The sequence below is a fragment of the Chelonoidis abingdonii genome, chromosome 23 (assembly GCF_003597395.2).
Source record: "Chelonoidis abingdonii isolate Lonesome George chromosome 23, CheloAbing_2.0, whole genome shotgun sequence".
NCBI classification, from domain to species: domain Eukaryota; kingdom Metazoa; phylum Chordata; order Testudines; family Testudinidae; genus Chelonoidis; species Chelonoidis abingdonii.
Window position 1 is genome coordinate 16022485 of NC_133791.1, and position 18809 is coordinate 16041293.

The following is an 18809-nucleotide window of genomic DNA, read 5'->3' on the forward strand; positions in this document are numbered from 1 at the left end:
ACGGCTAGCCCAAGCCGAGGCCACTGTTCTTCCTGACGTCCCTGCCAGCGGGACGGGGTCCCAATCCCAATCGGACTGCCTGGGGGCAGATTTCTTTGCTGACTGGAAGAAAACGGAACCTGATTCCGATTGTGGGGTCGGCTGCTGGCCTGGCAAGCAAAGGGTAAAACCCATTCATCTCCATCTCCTCCACACCAGGCCAGTTTGAGTCAGGGTCTCACCAACCCAGGATGCTCAAGAGACTGAAAAACATCCTGGTTCCTGGCTGGCACCTGGTTTGTATTTTTACTTGATGAGGCACAATCTGTGCCCAGCCAGGTAACATACAGGCCAGTTAACCTGTCTGACCCCAGTAGATTCCTCTGCAGCGTCACTACTGACAACAAGCCACTTAGCTTCAGAGTTCACAGCAGCGTCTCAGCACCAGGCTCAGCATGGAGTGGAGCTGCTGGGACCAGAATTGAAGATGGCAGGGAACGAGGGCACTGAGGGTGGTGGCAGCTGGGGAATCCTACAAGGGAGATCAGCCCTGGGAAGGAGGCCAGAGTGGAGGGTTACTATTTGCACTGGGGAGAAGGGTCCCTGGAGGGCTGGGGAAGCACATCTACTCCAGGGTGTGCTCCAAACAAAGCATCAAGTCCATTCGCCCATCAGCCTGTATGCTTTCAGCTTTGACCGTAGCAATGCAGACATTGCATGTAGATAACTCCGCTACTCCTGATTTCATATCATGCCTTCTGCAGGCTCTACAGATGCCACCCCGCCGTCCAGGCAGGGCAGGTTGGCGCTGCTGCTCCTGCGCTCACTGTACTAACCCTACAATCACTGCACGAGTGCCTGCACTGCATGAGCATGGCTTGCATTGCGTGAGAGTGGCTTGCAGGGCTGGAGAGATGGGCGGCTTGGCAGGCAGGCAGCACCAGGTATGCGGGGCAGGAACCAAAGTGCCATGGGGTCTCTTGTGCACTTGCTGTACTCACCATCGGGGCAGGCTTCCCTCCAGAGACTATGCAGACCAAGGTGAAGTTCTGCGCTTGGTAGCGGCTGAAGGGGGCGGGCGTGTCCGCAGCAATGACGGAGATGGAGATGGGAGGAGCTGTTGGGGAGAAAGACCAGGGTTATTCCCAATGACCTTCTATCAAGCCCCGAGCCGCACCAACCAGAGATCGTACAAGGAGCCTGTCCTACAGTGCTCGCCAGCTGGGACTGGCACAGGGGAAGTGGGTTGGGATAGGGCTACCCCTAGAGACCATGTGGAGACTCAATGTGCCCCCCTCCCCAAATACACAAGCACCCCGTATATGCACCCCATATGTACCACACTAGTGTGCACACACACACACGCCTCCTGATACAGACTTCCATACACCTCGCTAACACGGACCCAGACCTACTTCCTCCCAAGCAACCCGTAATCACATGTGTGTACATGCTGTGTACACATGCATGCATGCACGAAAAGGTCAGGCTCCACTTAATGCACCCCACGCAAGTCTGTGTATACCCCCCCCCCCCACACCTGTGCACAAAACACAGGCACACATATACAGTACCGCATACAAACCCATGGGAACCCACCGTGCACCAATATACGTGCATCCATCATGCTAGATCACCCATGCCCAACCCCTCACACCCACACACGTACAAAATGCACTGCAGAACCTCCCCAGAGACGCATGGCTTCTACAACACCAGCCACGGTACATCCATCCCCCTCCCCATGCCCGGGTGCCCACACACTCCCTTGCCCTCTTGTTCTGCACACCCACTCGTGAAGTGTGTTGCAGAGCAGGTGCTAGCAGCATGTGCAGTTGACCAAGTTCATGGGAGAATAGTGGTTTCCAGTTGTCCAGACTGTGACACCTCCCAGCCCCAAATGGGAGAGGCGCAGGCATTCTCCTCCCCCGCCATTACCACACTACGCCAATGTGAGTCACAGCACCACGGCAAATGTCACTTCAGATCTCTCCATGGCTCCTCAGCAGAACAGCCTCGCCTGAGCCCCGGGCTGCCCTAGCAAAGAGACTGTGGCATGGCTCCCACCGCCGAGCTGCCGGCTTCCAGGAGCTGGCCTTCCTCCTGGCACTGACCACCCTGGCGGAAGGTGGACAGGCAGCCTCTCTCTCTGCTACCCACATGGGGCCTTTTCTGAGCACTCATCCCAGCACAGATCCTCTGGGCGGCGCCCATGGACCCCCGTGACTCTCCTCGGAGCAGATCTCCTCAGCATCAAGTTGGGATGGGAGCAGCGCCCTCATTAACTCTGCATTCGTTATTAATTGCTACCTCCTACCTACTTTTTGGTTGCATCTTGGCGGCCAACTGAGATCAGGGCCCCCGGTGCGAGGTATTGTGCACGCAGAGTATGGGACAGTCCCTGTCTTGGCAAAAGGTGGGAGAAAGTGCTATTGTCCCCAGTGTACAGATGGAGAACTGAGGCCTGGAGAGACTCAGTGACTTGCCCGAGATCACGCTGTGAGTCTGTGGCACAGCTGGGACAAGAACACAGAGTGCCTGAGGCCCACTCTGTTGCCTTAACCGCAAGACCCACTACCCCGCTCTGAAAAGCTGCTTTAGTTTAAAAGCAAATAAGAAGAAGTGTGACAATAATACTAACAAACTCTCGGGCAATCTGACCCTGACTCTCACCATAACTGGTGTTTTTTTTCTGAAAGCCCCAACTCCTGGAGTCAGGTGATCATGTGAGAATCTTGGCTTTCATCAAAAAAGTTTATAGTTCCTGTGGGGGTGGAGAAAACTTCAAAATGTGACCCGAGCGTGACCTAAAGGCCAAAACCCAGAAGGCAAATGCGAAGACCCCCATGGTGCTGGCAGTACTGCAAACTAATCATGAGTGATGCTTAGCAGGTCTGTCACACCCTTCAGCCAAAGTTCCCCTAGCCTGTCACAGACATTAACTGTGTAAGCGTCACTGCCAGGTAGGTAGGGATTGTTATCCACCTGTTACAGGTGGGCACACGGAGCCTGACTGGCCCTGGGTTCACCAACAAATTGCCAGTCAAATGGTGGTTTGCACTATTGTTTGCTGAAGGGATAGGGCCTGATTCTGCTTTGAGCCCAACTCTTCACCCTCCATCCGTCTATCTCCAGAGCATGGGCACTTCAGGGCAGAGACAATGGGCCACAATCTCTGCTGGTGTAAATGGACATTGCACCCCTGGAGATACCCCAATTTACACCAGCTGAAGACCTGGGCCTTCCTCTGCACAGGTACAGGGCCTAGCGTATGTTGGATGTGATGTATACATACAAATGTGTTGCCCCATTGAAACTGGGGGCATTATAGGGCTGCAAAGCCTATAAACCAGAGAAGGGCTTGATTGAAAACCACAGAGCTGAACTCCCCCAGACTCTGCCTCCAGATGGGTGGGAAGCTTTGCAGCATGGATCTGTCTCTGGAAGGGCTGAACCAGATCCCAACGCGATTGGACTTGGAAAAAGTCTGGCCTCAGATGCGATTCCAGAGCCAAAGCCCGCAGCTTGAGTAGGTGTGTAATGGTGACAGCCCCAGCATGTTTTTGTGGCTTCTAGTCACGCAGAAACTTCATGAGTAAGGTGCTGCCCGGATCCCACATCCATTGCCTTCCTCTGCTACTCATGCATTCACTCTCCTGCACCTCCACCTCTCTATTCCCCCACATTACGTTCACACAATCTAGTTAATCTAGCTCCACAGCAGCCGACAACACCCTCCCTTCCCACTGCGGCATCCTTCCGGTGCAGGGGTAGCGCAGTGGGGTCTGGTACCAGAGGGGAGGAGAAGTGGGATTATGCTGCAGTGAAACGCAGGGGGCTAGTCTCTGAGGCCTGGGAAAGAAAGGCCATGCCGTGCGGCAAGCTGTAAATTTAAAGCTTTTAGGCAGATCAGAGGCGTTGCCAGAGTGATTTTAAGAAAACACCCCCAAAACAAAAGGGGGTAAGAAAAAAGAAAGCACCAACCCTCTGGTTTATGTGAAAATGAACTACTGAACTGAGCAATAACAGCAGCCGAGCCGGGGCCCCAACTGACAAGAGAGATAAACTCAAACTGCCGTATCTGTAGCAACGGCTCCTTTTATGTGGCAGCTGGTCTGTAGCATGTGCAGCCCCTCTGCTGCAGGCTTCCACCTTCCCGCGCAAGCCGGCCCCTCCCGCCTGTTAATTACAGCCATGCAGAAAACTTTTTATGAGGGCTCGTAAATTTCTCATCTCTCTCCACCCCCACCCAGGGGTTGCCTCTCCCAGGCCATTCGCTCCCTTGGGGAGAGAGAGACACATCTCGGAACACATCGTCAGCCCCACTGCGCCTTCATCCGTTCCCCTCGTGTGTCCCCGGTGGCCCCCGCCCTTTATGGGCCAGTAAATCAACACACTCTCCTCTTCCCCTGGCCTGTGAGAGCCTGTTCACTTGCCACTTCCATCCCCTCTGGGCAGCGGAAGGGGAAGTCTGACCACGGCTTAGAACAAAATAGAAACAGCGCCCAGAGAATCCTTCTCTTGTGAGCGATTGGCTCTTAAAAATGTGAGCTCCAGGGCCCTCGTTTACAGGGTGCTGGTCTCAGGGCGACAAGTGGACGGCATCACTGATTTGCGGTAGCAGAACTAGTTAGCTCTCTCACTAGTGGGGTGAGACCATCGGCGGTCTCTGGGCTCACACTCTGATTGGTGGCAGGGAAATGGTGGCGCTTTCTGGTGTCATGAGACCGCCGGTGCCCGCTGAGGGGCGGCACGGGACTGCCGGGGCCCTCTGACTGGTATCACAGCATTCCTGCCACTGCGACTAGCACGTCAGCCTGTAGCCACATTCTGATCGGGGTGTTTGTTCAGCAGTTGGAGGGGAGATGCCCAAGGGAAATCCCAGCTGCTGTTGCAGGCAGTGCAGGCGATGACTCAGTAGGGGGTGCTCTTCTCCCTCTGTCCGTACTGACCAAAAACCCCCGCTGGGCCGCATCTACAGACAAAAGTGGGGCCTGACCCTAATGCTTAGTTTGCCAGGCGCTATATTCGGCATAGGATCAGCCCCTGAAAAACGTCTCTCGGCTTTTGGTCATAAGGCAGAACAGTCCCCATTAATAGTCATCCTCACTTGTAGAGGCCTTACAACAGATGGGGTTGCCACGGGGTAGGTCCCAGCTGGTGTAAATCTGTGTAGTCCCAGTGAAATCCAAGACGCCATGCCAATTTACACCAGCTGAGGATTTGGCTCTGTGTGTTTTACCCGTGATGAGAATTGCTAGCTGGATTTCCAGAGATGGAATGGTTCCATTTGTCAAACACATGCTTGATTTTAAAGGTTTTTTTCCCCCTCCTAATAAAATAAATTAGCAACCACAAAACAAGCAGATTGTTCTGCTCGGCAGTCTCCTGAAAGGCATCTCCTGGGCTTTAGTTTGGAGCATTCTGGTTTGAAAAAGCAGTCAGCACGACTGTCATTGTCTTGTGAGCACAAGGAGTATTAATCTGTTTACCCTCAGCTGGATGCTGACTTCCCAGTGATTCAATAAAAACAATGAGGGGGCCGGTGGCACTTTAAAGACTAACAGATTTATTTGGGCATGAGCTTCCGTGGGTAAAAAACCCACTTCGACACAAAAGCTTATGCTCAAATAAATCTGGTAGTCTTTAAGGTGCCGCTGGACTCCTCACTGTTTTTGTGGATACTTGACTAACACAGCTACCCCTCTGATACTCAGTGATTCAATGTTCCTCTTTCATACAGGCAGTTACATTTTGGGAAGGCCCTTCGGTTCTTGCCAAAAAACATTTTCTGCTCCACTTGTCTCCCGACAAACTTATGATTTCCCAGAGTAGTACCCCTCCCCGGCCGTTAGCTGGGAACATTATGGAGTCGTTCTGTTTCGCTTGGGATGTTTTTCTGACTATGCTAGGAAAACAAATGGCCCAGTTATGATTATTTATAGCACAGTAGTGCCTAGAGGCCCGGACTGAGATCAGGGCTCCACTGCACTAGGCGCTGTACACACATGTAGTGAGAGAGACAGGCCCTGCCCCCAAAAGCTTACAGCCTAAATAGATAAGACAAGGGGCAGGAAAGGGGATCAGAGAAGGGAAACAATTTGCCCAGTGGCCACTGGCACAGCCAGGAGTGGAGCCAGATCTCCTGAGTCCCAGCTGAGTGCCCTAGCCACTAGGTTATATTGCCAGTTTCTACAAGCTGTTCTGCACCATTAATTCCTGTTGGCTTGCAAGTCAGTGCTAGCAGTGAATGCCTCTCTTGGGGTTACCACCATTCACCCAGACCACTTAGACTGAGACCACCCTTCCACCGCCTGATACCAGCAAAGATCCATTAGCATTGATGGAGGTCCAGCTGAACTGCTGTTGCCTGGGGCAAGAACCCCCTTCAGCTCCTCCTGTGGGGCTTAAGCTTTCGTTTTAATAAGTGCCCTATGCTGCCCTGCTGGTCGCTGAGTTACCCCTGTGAACATCCCCCATGCAGTCACTCCAGCATACCAGGGAGGCAATGCTGTTTGGTGCCAGGGTATCGGCTAGGGAGTCAGGACACCCTGGGACCGTGACCTTTGTGCATGTCACTTTCACCACTCAATGCCCGTTTCCATGCCTGCATTTTGTCCTTTTCGAGTGCAGGCTCTTCGGGGCAGGCGCTGTCTCTTGGATGATCAGGGGGATGGAGAGCTTGTCTCAACGGAGAGGACTGAAATAGCTTGGGTTGTCTAGCCCAGCAAAATGAAGGCTGATTGCTCTTCATAAACACATCAGGGAGGGAATCCCGGCTAAAGGACAACACTGGCCCCAGAACAGCTGGGGATAAATTGGCCAGAAGTCAACAGAGGCAGAAATTAGAAGCAGGTTTCTAACCATTAGGAGGTTCTGGAGCAATCTCCCACTAGGAGCCGTAGAAGGAAACAAGTTTTAAGATGGAGCTTGATCAGTTGAGGAATGGGATTATATGACGAAGTTCGCTGCAAGAGCAGGGTCTGGACACATTGACCCAGCAGGTCCCTTTCCCGTCCTACGTTCCTATGTGCGTATACAGCACCTAACACTGGGCGATCCTGTAGTTAATAAATAATCATAATAATTGTACCACTGGAGTCAGGCCACAGTGACTCAGGTTTCCTGTGTCTAGGGGGGATGGAATGGAACCCCGGCACTGTCAGGTTACAGGAGATAGGCGTATCCATTGATAAAATGCCTCTGAGTTGGTATCTTCCACTTTGAGGTGTGAGACTGAGCTTCCTTGGGGACCCGTCTCTCGCCCTTGCCTCTGGCTTCAGAGCAGGGAAATGCCGTTCGCCTTCCCTCCCAGATTCTTTGACAGAGCAGCATGCGTGGTGTGAATGGCCTCAGTCCGCCTTTGCTACGTGCCCTGCTCCCATCATCCGTCTTCCCGGGGTGTCTGGCAGGTTAAAGGCCTCTGCAAAGAAGCAAACGAGAACTGGGAGAGGTGCCCAAGGCAGGCCCTTCCCAGCCGTGGCAGCAGGTGGAAGCCCCCTTTCATGTGTGGATCCTTATCGGTTGTGATAAGCTTGGGACTTGGCAAGTTCCCACAAATTGTTCTCAGAGGAGGTGTGGCAGCAAACACGAGCTCGTTAAGAAGGTATGCAAATCGCAACACATGCAAATACTCCCTGCAGCTGGATCAGACTTGCTAGGCAAGGCGCGGGATTCCCCCATGGCAGCTTCACAGAGGGCAGGATGGAAAAGGACAAAGGGGAGACTTAGATGCAGCATGGGTTGCTTGATTGGCAGGGATGAGATGGCCTCAGCAGTGGGAGATGCCGGTGGTGGCAGAGGGGAAGCCAGGGGATGCTGCAGCTCCTAACTGTTAGCTTTCTTATTAGACTGGTGAGGAGAAGCACCTGCACAGCGATGACTAGCTTCAGCTGTGTCCCAGCAGAACCAAAGCCCATGGGCGCTGACTCCGTGGGTGCTCTGGGGCTGGAGCACCCACAGAAAAAAATTGGTGGGTGCTCAGCACCCACCGGCAGCTCCCTGTGGCCCCTTCCCTCCCCCCTGCTCCAGTTAACCTCCACCTCCGCCTCCTCTGTGAACGCCACTACGTCCTGCTTTTCCCTAGTCCCTCCCAGTGCTTGCGCCGTGAAACAGCTGATTCCTGGGGCAGGGAGGGGGAACACAGTGCACTGGGGGAAGAGGCGGGGATTTGGGGAAGGGATGCAATAGGGGCAGGGAGGGGACGGAGTTAGGGTGGGGACTTTGGGGATGGGGTTGGAATGAAGGCGGGGACAGGGGCGGGGATGGAGTTGGGGTGGGGCCAGGGGTGGGGAAAGGGGCAGGGGGCGCAGGAACCCACTGCACCAGAGAAAGTTGACACCTATACCAAAGCCACCTTGGTTTCTGGGCTCTGCAGGTCAGAGCACTGCTGAAACGCTTGGTCACTTCCCAGACCCCCAAGAGATGGGAAAGGAGATCGGCCAGTGCAGCACATTCAAACATCATAGCCCAGCCAGCCAGAAGGGATCATCATGATCAGCTAGTCTGAGCCCTTGCACATTGCAGGCTGCAGATGGCTGACCTTGAACCCAGAGGGCAAATCCTGCAGTGGTGCCGAGCATCTGAAATCTAATGGGAGCGGACTGCAAGAAACACGCACCGCCTTGTGGCTGGGAGCCGCCAGTGCCAGGGGGGCATGGTTGGCGTTCGGCCCCTCGGGATTTGGTCTGGCGGGATTCCAGCTGCAGACACCCTGTCTCTGGAAGGCCCTCACTGCGCTTTGACTGCTGCTACACTTGCTTTGCCACAGGGACCAAGGTTCAACATGGAAGGCGCGGTACTCACTGTCATGGTCACAGCAGGATTGCTCATGCCATGGGGGTGCCATGCAGCAACTTCAGCCGGGAGAGCAACCCTGGGAGCAGGAGAGGTCAGGGCTGGTGGGTGTTAATCTGAGCGTGCCAATAGCCTCCCAGTATCACAGAAACTGCGCCTTCATCTGGACTTCTCCCTTTGCTTTCTTCTGGGGCTGGGTTCCTCACATTTCCCCCTTTGCCTCCTGAGGACGGGAATGAACCTCAAGCATCACCCCCATCTTTCTTCCCAGTGACACAGGCACGACAGATGCTAATTGTGCCATCTAGCCTGCTACCAGGAGCCACTCAGGGTCCATCTTCCCTGCATCCGGGGGGCCAGGAATGGCAGCTCGTGTAGACATACCCGTGGTCAAAACAGAAGGGCGGTCGCTGTGGTGCGGGCTTTGGGGCGGACTGCACAAGCACACGTGACCCACTAGGAACTCACCTATGCAGCCCGCAGTGAAGCCCATGTCGCAGCATGCTCACTGCTAATTTGAGAGAGCTAGCGGGAGTACACACCCTCTGGCTGCAATGTGGACATGCCCTCAGATACGACGGACATGGGCATGGCATAAAAACCTCAATAGAAGAGAATTCATTCTAGCAGCCGTGTGTCTCGTGCCTGTGCTAATTAAGCGATGCCCCAAGGTGTGTGTTTGTGCTCCCGGGAGATAGTGCATGTGTCTGGGGAGGCGCTTTTTCCTCATGCCGTCAGCCACCCGGGGAAGCGCATTATCTCCCGCTCACACGAACCTCCCGGGGCGTCTTGCCCACCTCCACACAAACAGTGGGAAGCACATTTCCTTGTCTCTCCTGGCCACACTCCCCTCCAAGCACTTCTCTGTGTGAGTACAAATCCGTCAGATATTCCTGATGCCGCACCGGCATTGATGTCCCTAAGCTGAATTCGCCACAGCCAACAAAAGCTCACCCAGGCGCTTCTGTCACAGCAGAGACAGGAGGGAAAGTTTCACTGCGTGCTCATTTCTGGTGGAGGGAGAATAGGAAAAGGCAGGGGAAGCTGCTAAGGGATTTTTGGCTCTTTGTCTCCACTGATGCCTGAAGTTTCGTTCGGTTCTGAAAAGGCTCCCCAAGGAAGAGCCTCGCTTTGTCCAGGGTAGTGACAAACTCAGGTTTGTTTTGCAGGCCTCTCTGAGTTTCTGGGGATGGTTAGCATTACACTGGTGGTCTGGACTCAGGCCTGGACCCAGAAGGTGAGCCATCAGGGCCAGATTCTGCTCTCAGGTATACAGGTTTCACCCTGAGCAACTCCACTGTCAGAGACATTCAAAACTCACACTAATGCCTCTGAGCGCAGAATGTGGACCAGAGTCACTCACCTAGAACCCACTGGCCAGCTGAGGCTCGACACCTCCAGAGACCCCTGTCTGGCTTTCCTTGGGGGCGAGAGAAACCATCCAAATGCCATTGGGAACACAGACTGGAGGAGTCTGTGCTGGGTGGGAGCTGGAACCAACCCAACCTGCTCTCACAAAGGAACAGCACCAGAGGTCACAAAAGAGTTTTGCCTTCTCCTCGCTTGTCTGTCCATGTTTGAGCTCCTGCAGGGAGAAAGGAGAGTCCATCCACGTTCCCAACAGCAGAGAAGAGGGTTGTCTGTCTCGGGGCAACTCCTATGGGAAATCTTCTTCCAGCAAAGCAGCTCTTGGAAAACTATGGGGTTAAAGCAGCAGACGAAAAAGGAATTCCATGGAGATCCTCACGTGTTCCGCCTGGAGCAGAGACTTTACTGGTGTCAGCACTAATGCAAGCAGGGAGCACACCTGGCCCCAGTTGCTAGCTGCACATGTACTTGAGATTAGGAAATCGATGTTACCAGCAGGTGCTAATGTGATGCCCTGGCTAAGTATGATTACGTCGCTCTCTAGTGGTCAGATGGCACCCAGGATAAGAGCCTTCTACTTGCTCACACTTAAGGCTGAAATACTCTTCTAGCTCAGGCAACAGGGGTCATGGCTGGCCATGGAGTCTTTATAATGTGGAAGGACCATGTGGACCAGAAGAAAAAAGCAGAGTCCTGGCTCAGTCACATTTGGGGTTGGAAGGCAGGGAAAGAGATGGGTTCAGCTCCTACAGCTGATTTGGTGACCCATGTAATATAGACGTCAATGGAAGCATCTGAGCAACAGATTTTGCGAAGTACAGACCCCAGTGTCATGTAATGTGGGGTTTCTTGCACTTTCCTTGGAAACATTGGGCACTAGCCATTGTTGGTGGGAGAATACTAAAGTGGACAAGCAACTGGTGGTCTGATGCAGTACTTCTTATGTTTGTGTTCTTACGCGCCTGGAAATATCCTCTCCACTTTGGAACAACCAAACCAGTGACTGTCCCCTAAGAAACCATTTCAGGATGCTGTGGGGCCTGGACACTGCCACGCAGACATGGAATAACACTCAGTAAGGCAGCTGATTCTTTTGGCGAATCATGACCCTTAGGAGCATTCGTGTCAGGCTCCTGGTGGTCAGAGATGCCAAACCTGGGGAAAATGAAGAGCTCTCTCCTAGTGACAGCTGGTTGGGTGGGGAGCAGAGCAGACATCTGTTCACCTCACATATATCCCAGAGACATTGCTGGACATGCTAACGCTGTAGGGGAGAGCGCTGGCAGTGGAATAAAGGAAGAAGCCACTCTTGTGTCTTATGACAGATGACAGGAGCTTGCTGCTCAAGATGAGACATTCCATCACGTCAAAACCTTCTTTTCCGGAACCTTCGGTAACAAATAACCAGCTCCCTCCTCCCCAGATTCCAGCACGGTGGAGGCTCCAGAGTAAAATCCATAGATCTGTGTCACGGCAGGAGAAAGATGGACGTGGCGAGCCAGGAGAGAAATCGCTCCAGATAGCAAAGGGGAAAGATGGGAGATGGATATACGGAGAGGAAATTATGGCAACATGCAGGAAATATAGACACCAAGACAGAGGAGATGTGAGAGTTTTAAATAATTGAACTCCCCCAGCCTAATCCTGGCCCTGCCGTGGAACGTGACAGCTGCTGAGTAGCCACCCCATGGAAGATTTGTGCTGGTTTAAGCAGCCAGATCTGATTTTGTGGTGTCAGTTTAAGGGATAATAAAACAGAAGTGCTGCACCATCAGACAGTTGCTGCCAAGCCTCACCACTCACATGAGATCCGGGGATTATCGTTCAGAGTCTGGTAGCACCTACAGGACCTGAAGGAGATCAGGGGCCCATCGCACGAGGTGCTGTATTCACACATGAGAAAGAGTTCCTGCCCCAAAGAGCTGACAATTTAAATACAGGTAACAGAGATCACACTTGGGAAGAAGGGCAATACTCCCACCCCCATTTTAACAGATGGGGAGATGAGTCCCAGACAGATGAAGTGACTTGCCCAAGCTCAATTAGGAAACCTTGGCGAAGACACGAAATGAACTCCCATTTCCTGAGCTCAAGCCCAGCACTTTCACCTCAAGTCCATCCTTCCACCCAGCTAGTAAGAAAAGCAAGTGCAGGGTCCAGCTGCGTCCCAGCCTCTCCAGACCCAGATGCTCTTTCCATTGCCAGTGGCTGGGTAAGGACTTACTCCTGCCAGCCAACTCTCACCGATTTGGGGGGAGTTGAGGTGTGAAGCCCCTCTCAGGGGCAGGCAGCGCTCAGTGCCCAGTAAGAGTGAAGGGAGCACAATGAACCTTGGTAGGGCTTCCACAAGACTCCAAAGGCAAGAGAAATCCTCAGCTGATAGAGACTAGCCTGGCATTTGTCTTGGCTTGACAGTCACTTGTGGCAGTGAGTTCCACTGGCTGATTATGTGCTACACTAGTTACTCCTAGATTCCCCAGCCATTAATGCCAAAGCAGTGCCCTCTTAGTGGGACCCTGGGACCCTTGTGAAAAACCGCTCATTGACGCAGTGAAATATACACCCTCACAGCTTAGCTAAAACCACCCAGGACAACAGCTAAGAAAGCCTGTGCAAAGTGGATCTCCATCAAGTGGGAGGACTTAATGAGCCCTCGTTCAACCACGCTCTGTCTTCGCTCAGATAAAAGAGACAGCGGGTAATTGGAGAGGAATGGGTGACCCACGGGGCCTTTCTGGCCTTTGATTTTCAGGAACCCAACATGAAAATAACCCCTGGGCCAGGCTCCTCAGCTGTCGTGAAACCATATCACACCACTGACAATGGCGGAACTGCCTTCCTTTACATCAGCTAGTGGATCAAGTGCCCTGCGTGTTGTCAAAAGTGGCATCTCTCCTGCAGCCAGACAGGTTCTAATAAGAGAAATGGCAGGCTGCTTAGCTTCACTGGCCATTTAGGAGTGGCAAAGTGCTTTCTCACTGTCTGCCTCTGCCTGCCTCTCTCCATCTCCTTGCTGCCGTGTCCCTTGTAACCTTCCCCTTCCCCTTCTCTTCCGTAAATCACCCTCCCTCTTCCCCAGCCCCTGCAGACCAGAGTCATTTATCACATGCAATTAAAGGTGCCATCCGGAGGAAGGAAACTTTACCTAATGCTGAGACCTCTAAATTTAGAACCAGCCAGCAGGGAGTTGTAAAGCATCTCTGCTGACCTAAGGATTGTCAGAATTTAATGATGTTGCCATCGGCCTGGCCCGGGATGAACTCGAAGAGACTAGGAGAGAAAGTGAGTGGAGAAGAAAAGCCAATCCCACCTCTTGAGGAGGTTCTACCTTTTGTCTCTCTGTGGGAGCAGCGCTGATTAGAGAGGAGAAATTTTGCCCTGAGTTTGTTTCTACCACCAAGGGAATCTGAAGGTAGGACTGAAAAAAGGAAGGAGAGTTTCTCTTGGATTCAGCAGAATTCATGACTTCAGACACTGTTGACTCCACCGAGAGAAGGCTGTGTTCATGGAGAAAAGATGGTTGAGATAGAATCATAGAATTTCAGGGTTGGAAGGGACCTCAGGAGGTATCTAGTCCAACCCTCTGCTCAAAGCAGGACCAATTCCCAATTAAATCATCCCAGCCAGGGCTTTGTCAAGCCTGACTTTAAAAACCTATAAGGGAAGAGATTTCACCACCTCCCTAGGGAACCCATTCCAGGGCTTCACCACCCTCCTAGTGAAAAAGTTTTTCCTAATATCCAAACTAAACCTCCCCCACTGCAACTTGAGACCGTTAGTCCTTGTTCTGTCATTTGCTACCACTGAGAACAGTCTAGATCCCTCCTCTTTGGAACCCCCTTTCAGTAGTTGAAAGCAGCCATCAAATCCCCCCTCAGTCTTCTCTTCTGCAGACTAAACAGGCTCAGTTCCCTCAGCCTCTCCTCATAAGTCATGTGCTCCAGCCCCCTAATCATTTTTGTTGCCCTCCGCTGGACTCTTTCCAATTTTTCCACATCCTTCTTGTAGTGTGGGGCCCAAAACTGGACATAGTACTCAAGATGAGGGCTCACCAATGCCAAATAGAGGGGAATGATCATGTCCTTCAATCTGCTGGCAATGCTCCTACTTATACAGCCCAAAATTGCGTTCGCCTTCTTGGCAACAAGGGCACACTGCTGACTCATATCATCCACTGTAACCCCTAGGTCCTTTTCTGCGGAACTGCTGCCTAGCCACTCGGTCCCTAGTCTGTAGCAGTGCATGGGATTCTTCCTTCATAAGTGCAGGACTCTGCACTTGTCCTTGTTGAACCTCATCAGATTTCTTTTGGCCCAATCCTCTAATCTGTCTAGGCCCCTCTCTATCCTATCTCTACCCTCCAGCGTATTTACCACTCCTCCCAGTTTAATGTCATCTGTAAACTTGCTGAGGATGCAGTCCATGCCATCCGTCAGATCATTAATGAAAATATTGAATAAAACCAGCCCCACGACCGATCCTTTGGGCACTCCGCTTGATACCGGCTGCCAATTAGACACGGAGCCACTGATCACTACTCGTTGAGTAGTCTAGCAAACAGGGTCTATTCCTGGCACTTCCACCAAAAATGTCTCACCTAGGCACTTTGCAGAGGTGTATTGGTCCAGGTTAGCAGATCTCCATGCAGGACCAGGACCCTGATGAGATGTGATGGCCAGCACCCGACCCAGCAAAGGAATGAAATTTGAAACCACGATGTACTTACTCAATGTTGCATCATTGTAGATGGAAGCATAATTCCTCCTGTATCCCCATGAGTGATCATTTTATGCCCTGAAGCACACGATTTGATTGCCCCTATTATCCTGGCTTGCATAGCTTGCATAGCTGCAAATGTTATTAGCAGTCATAAAATTATCCTGACTTTTTTAAGAATCCAGCCACAGTATTTGTCTCATTGCCCTCTTCTGGCAGTGAATCCTCCAGGTTCACCACACATGGCATTAAAGAAGTAGTTCCTTTTATTGGGTCTAAATGTTCTGCTCTTTAATCTCATTTCAGCCTCCTGCTCTTCAGCTTACGGGGCAGGTACAAGGGAAAAGCAGGCATGGATCAGTTTTCACCACACACTTCCTAACTTTAAGGACCTGGCTCAAGTTCTTCTCCTGCTCAATAATCTTTGGTCCAATTCTTTTTTCACTGAAGGTGCGCAAAAGTTAGGCACCTGAATCCAAGGGTCAGTGTAATCAGCTTCATATTCAGAGGGGCTTCAGACTACGAGTGCTCAGAATCTCTGAAAAATTAGACCACGTTTTTAGGCTGAGATTTTCAGAAGAACTTCCCTATCCACGATACAGCTATGGTCCCCACTGGCATAGTACAGAGGCCGGCAACCTTTCAGAAGTGCTGTGCCGAGTCTTCATTTATTCACTCTAATTTACGGTTTCGCGTGCCAGTAATACATTTTAACGTTTTTAGCAGGTCTCTTGCTATAAGTCTATAATATATAACTAAACTATTGTTGTATGTAAAGTAAATAAAGTTTTTAAAATGTTTAAGAAGCTTCATTTAAAATTAAATTAAAATGCAGAGCCCCCTGGATTGGTGACCAGGACCTGGGCAGTGTGAGTGCCATTGAAAATCAGCTCGCGTGCCGTGCCATAGGTTGCCTACCCCAGCGTAGTATCTGAGCATCTGCCAATCTTTAATGCGTGTATCCTCACAAGCAACCTGTGAGGCAGGGCAGTGCTGTTATCCCCATTATAGAGATGGGAAACTGAGGCACCTTGAGGCGAAGTGACTCGCCCAAGGAGTCTGAGGCAGAGTAGGACATTGAACCCTCATTGTTCAAGACCCAGGCTGATGCTCCAACCATTGGACCACCCTTTCTGTTTCAGTATATGACATTTAGGTGCCCAACCGCCATAGAATTGTTGATAAACTGGAGGGGGTTTGCAGGAGAGCCAGGAGAATGATTAAATGATTGGAAAACATGCTTTATAGTGAGAGACACAAGGAGCCTGATTGGCTTAGCTTAACAAAAAGGTTAAGGGGTGACTTGATCACAGTCGACAGGGACCTACACGGGGAACAGAAATCTCACAACACAGGGCTCTTCAGTCCTGCAGACAAAGGTACAACAAGATCCAATGGCTGGAAACTGAAGCTAGAAATGTTCTGATTATAAAGAAGGCACAAATTGTTAACCATGCGGGTAATTAACTATTCCCAGCTCAGTCACCAACTCGCCATGCGCTCCCATGCCTGACTCCATCCCCCTTTCACTGAGGACCATCTTGCCACAAGATCTCAATGAGACTGTTCACTTAGCATGATGCTCCACAATGTAGGGATGGCAGGATCAGGCCCTTAACTGCAGCATGCCTCAGTTTACCCATCTGTAATCTGGGGATGGTAATACCTGCCTTGCAGGGGAGTTGTCTGGTGCCTAACCAGTTAATTAGCCAAATGTGGCTCTTCACTTGCTGGCATCAATCAGGTGTCACTCCATTATCACACACTGATGGACTCACTTCAGAGTCACATCTGGGGTAATGAGAGCAGCATGCAGCACTTAATGTTTGTAAAGCTCTTTGAGATCCTCCGACAGACGGGGCCAGAGACGGGCAATATCCTATCATTACCATGCACCTGATTTTCAGAGGTGCTGAGTACCAGATCCTCCTCTTTCAAGATGCTGAGCCAGAGCACCCACAGCTCCCATTGATGCAGCTGTAGAGGAGAGCGCTCAGCATCTCTGAAACTCAGACCCTGTTACACACCCTAATGATTTAGTACCACTGGCACACGCCCTCCCAGATACCTGTCTGCGGAGGTCCCCTCTCCCCCTCACAGGCGGCTCCAGCAGGAGCTCAAAGCCCGTGCTATCGATACACATGAGGAAGCAACTTTTAAGATGTTGGCTGACGTCTAAACGCCGCACTGAAAAACCCAGCCGTTCCGTACCAGCGGCCCGCTTCTCTCTCCGCTGCAGAAGATCATTTTCCCAGCAGGGCGTCCTACTTCATTACAGAGAGGCTTGTACGGTTAAAGCTGCAAAAATGGAACAAGAGGCAGAGCCTCCAGGGTTGATGGTGGTGGGTTTTTTCACTTTAGTAGGGGCTCTCTGGCTAATCTACATGCTGGGAGGCTTTTCAACTGGTGATTTGCCAGGGGGTGGGGGAAGAGAGAAAGAGGGGTAGAACTAAGGAGGGGGAAACAGGAGAAAAGGGGAAGGAGAAAGATCCAGGGGAGAAAGGAAAAGGGTAGGGGAGGGGGAGGAAGAGGGAGACTCATGAGCAGCTACAAGCAAGTTGGAGGAAATGTAGATCCCTTACTCCAGGGGGGAGCTGAGTGGGGCCAGTGCTTCACCCCAGTCTCAGCAGGAGTTTCACCGCAAACTCCTGCTGCAGGCAGGCACATCTGAGGTTTGCTCCACTGGGCCTTTGCTGCGAGTGAAACCAGGGGCAATGGGGCAAATGGCAGCTTAAATCCGGCCTCTGCATCACTGCAGCGACAGTGGTGGCTGGAATCGGGGCACACCCCCAAGCACAGACAAGGCCAAAGGCTTTAGTAAAGATCAGGCAACATGGAGGAGACCCTAACCCTAACCTTTATATTCTCATAAGGGTCCAGGCAGTGCCCACCTGCACCCTCGCCCCGGCCTTGCTTTCGAGACGGCAAGGTGAGGTGCATGCTTTGGCACTTCTGAGACTGTCAGAGTGCTGCGCCCTGAGAGTGACAGGCTGTGCCTGCAAAGAGTGAGGCCCTAGAGAGGGCGCTCTTCAGGGCAGGGACTGTCTTTTGCTGCGTGTCCATACAGCACCTAACACTGCGGGGCAATGCAACTACCAAACAGCATCATTCAACACGTGTGCCGCACTTCCCTGCACCCCAAGCGGCCGCCCTGTCCTGAGGAGCCGGTGCTGCCAGACCGCACTACATCTGCCTTCTCCTCCTGCTAGCTGCACACAGATCGACTTCGGGCTCAGCTGCAGACAGGCAGCTAGGGAGCTCTATTAGCATATGTCCATGCTGTGTTGAGCAGCTGCCACTGCTGTGCCTGGAGATGCGGTGAGGCTGCAGAGACCATCCACAGGTTGTCTTCTATTTCAGAAGATGGAGCAGAGGGTCTGTCCAGCTGTTTACACCAGGATCTGGTTTCTGAGTCAGAAGTGACTCTCTTTGCTCACATAACATGCACTCGTCACGCCCAGGTTGGGCTTGACACGCCTGCCTTTCCCACTGCACCTTGGCTTCTCCAACACAAAGACGGAGCAACATGGACATTTTCAATAAATAAATAGGTTCCTACCAAACCAAGACAGCCCCTGCACATGCCTCACCCTCTGGGGAGTGGAGAAGAGAACAAACCTAGCAGAGGTTAGTCATGTTTCTTAACGTATTGCTACGATGATGCGTGCAGTGGAAGAACTACATACAATAGACTAGACCCTCATGGCACGAAATCTCCCTTGTTGTACAGATCAAAAGGGAAGTGGCTGAGATCTAGGATCTACAGGTGGGAGTTGACTTGCCCAGCACAGAATGATTGGCAGTTGCTGCTCGGCAGAGCAAGTACTGCAGTAGTGGAGGTTTCACAGGCAATTGCTGTGAACGTGCATTGGCTGAGCTTTGTGAAAGGCGCAGGATTGGCTTAGTAAGAAGCCGATTATTGCTCATTCCTTGCATTGTGGTAGCCCCTA

At 52.0% G+C, this 18809-nt stretch overlaps 1 protein-coding gene across 1 annotated transcript in view; it reads right to left on the reverse strand.

Moving 5' to 3' along the window:
* Nucleotides 1-18809, reverse strand: part of IGSF21 (immunoglobin superfamily member 21) — a 258560-nt gene that overhangs the window by 25062 nt on the left and 214689 nt on the right. Inside the window, exon 5 of the mRNA XM_032787562.1 lies at nucleotides 981-1096. Coding sequence (XP_032643453.1) covers nucleotides 981-1096 — 116 coding nt within the window. The remainder of the gene's footprint in view (nucleotides 1-980; nucleotides 1097-18809) is intronic.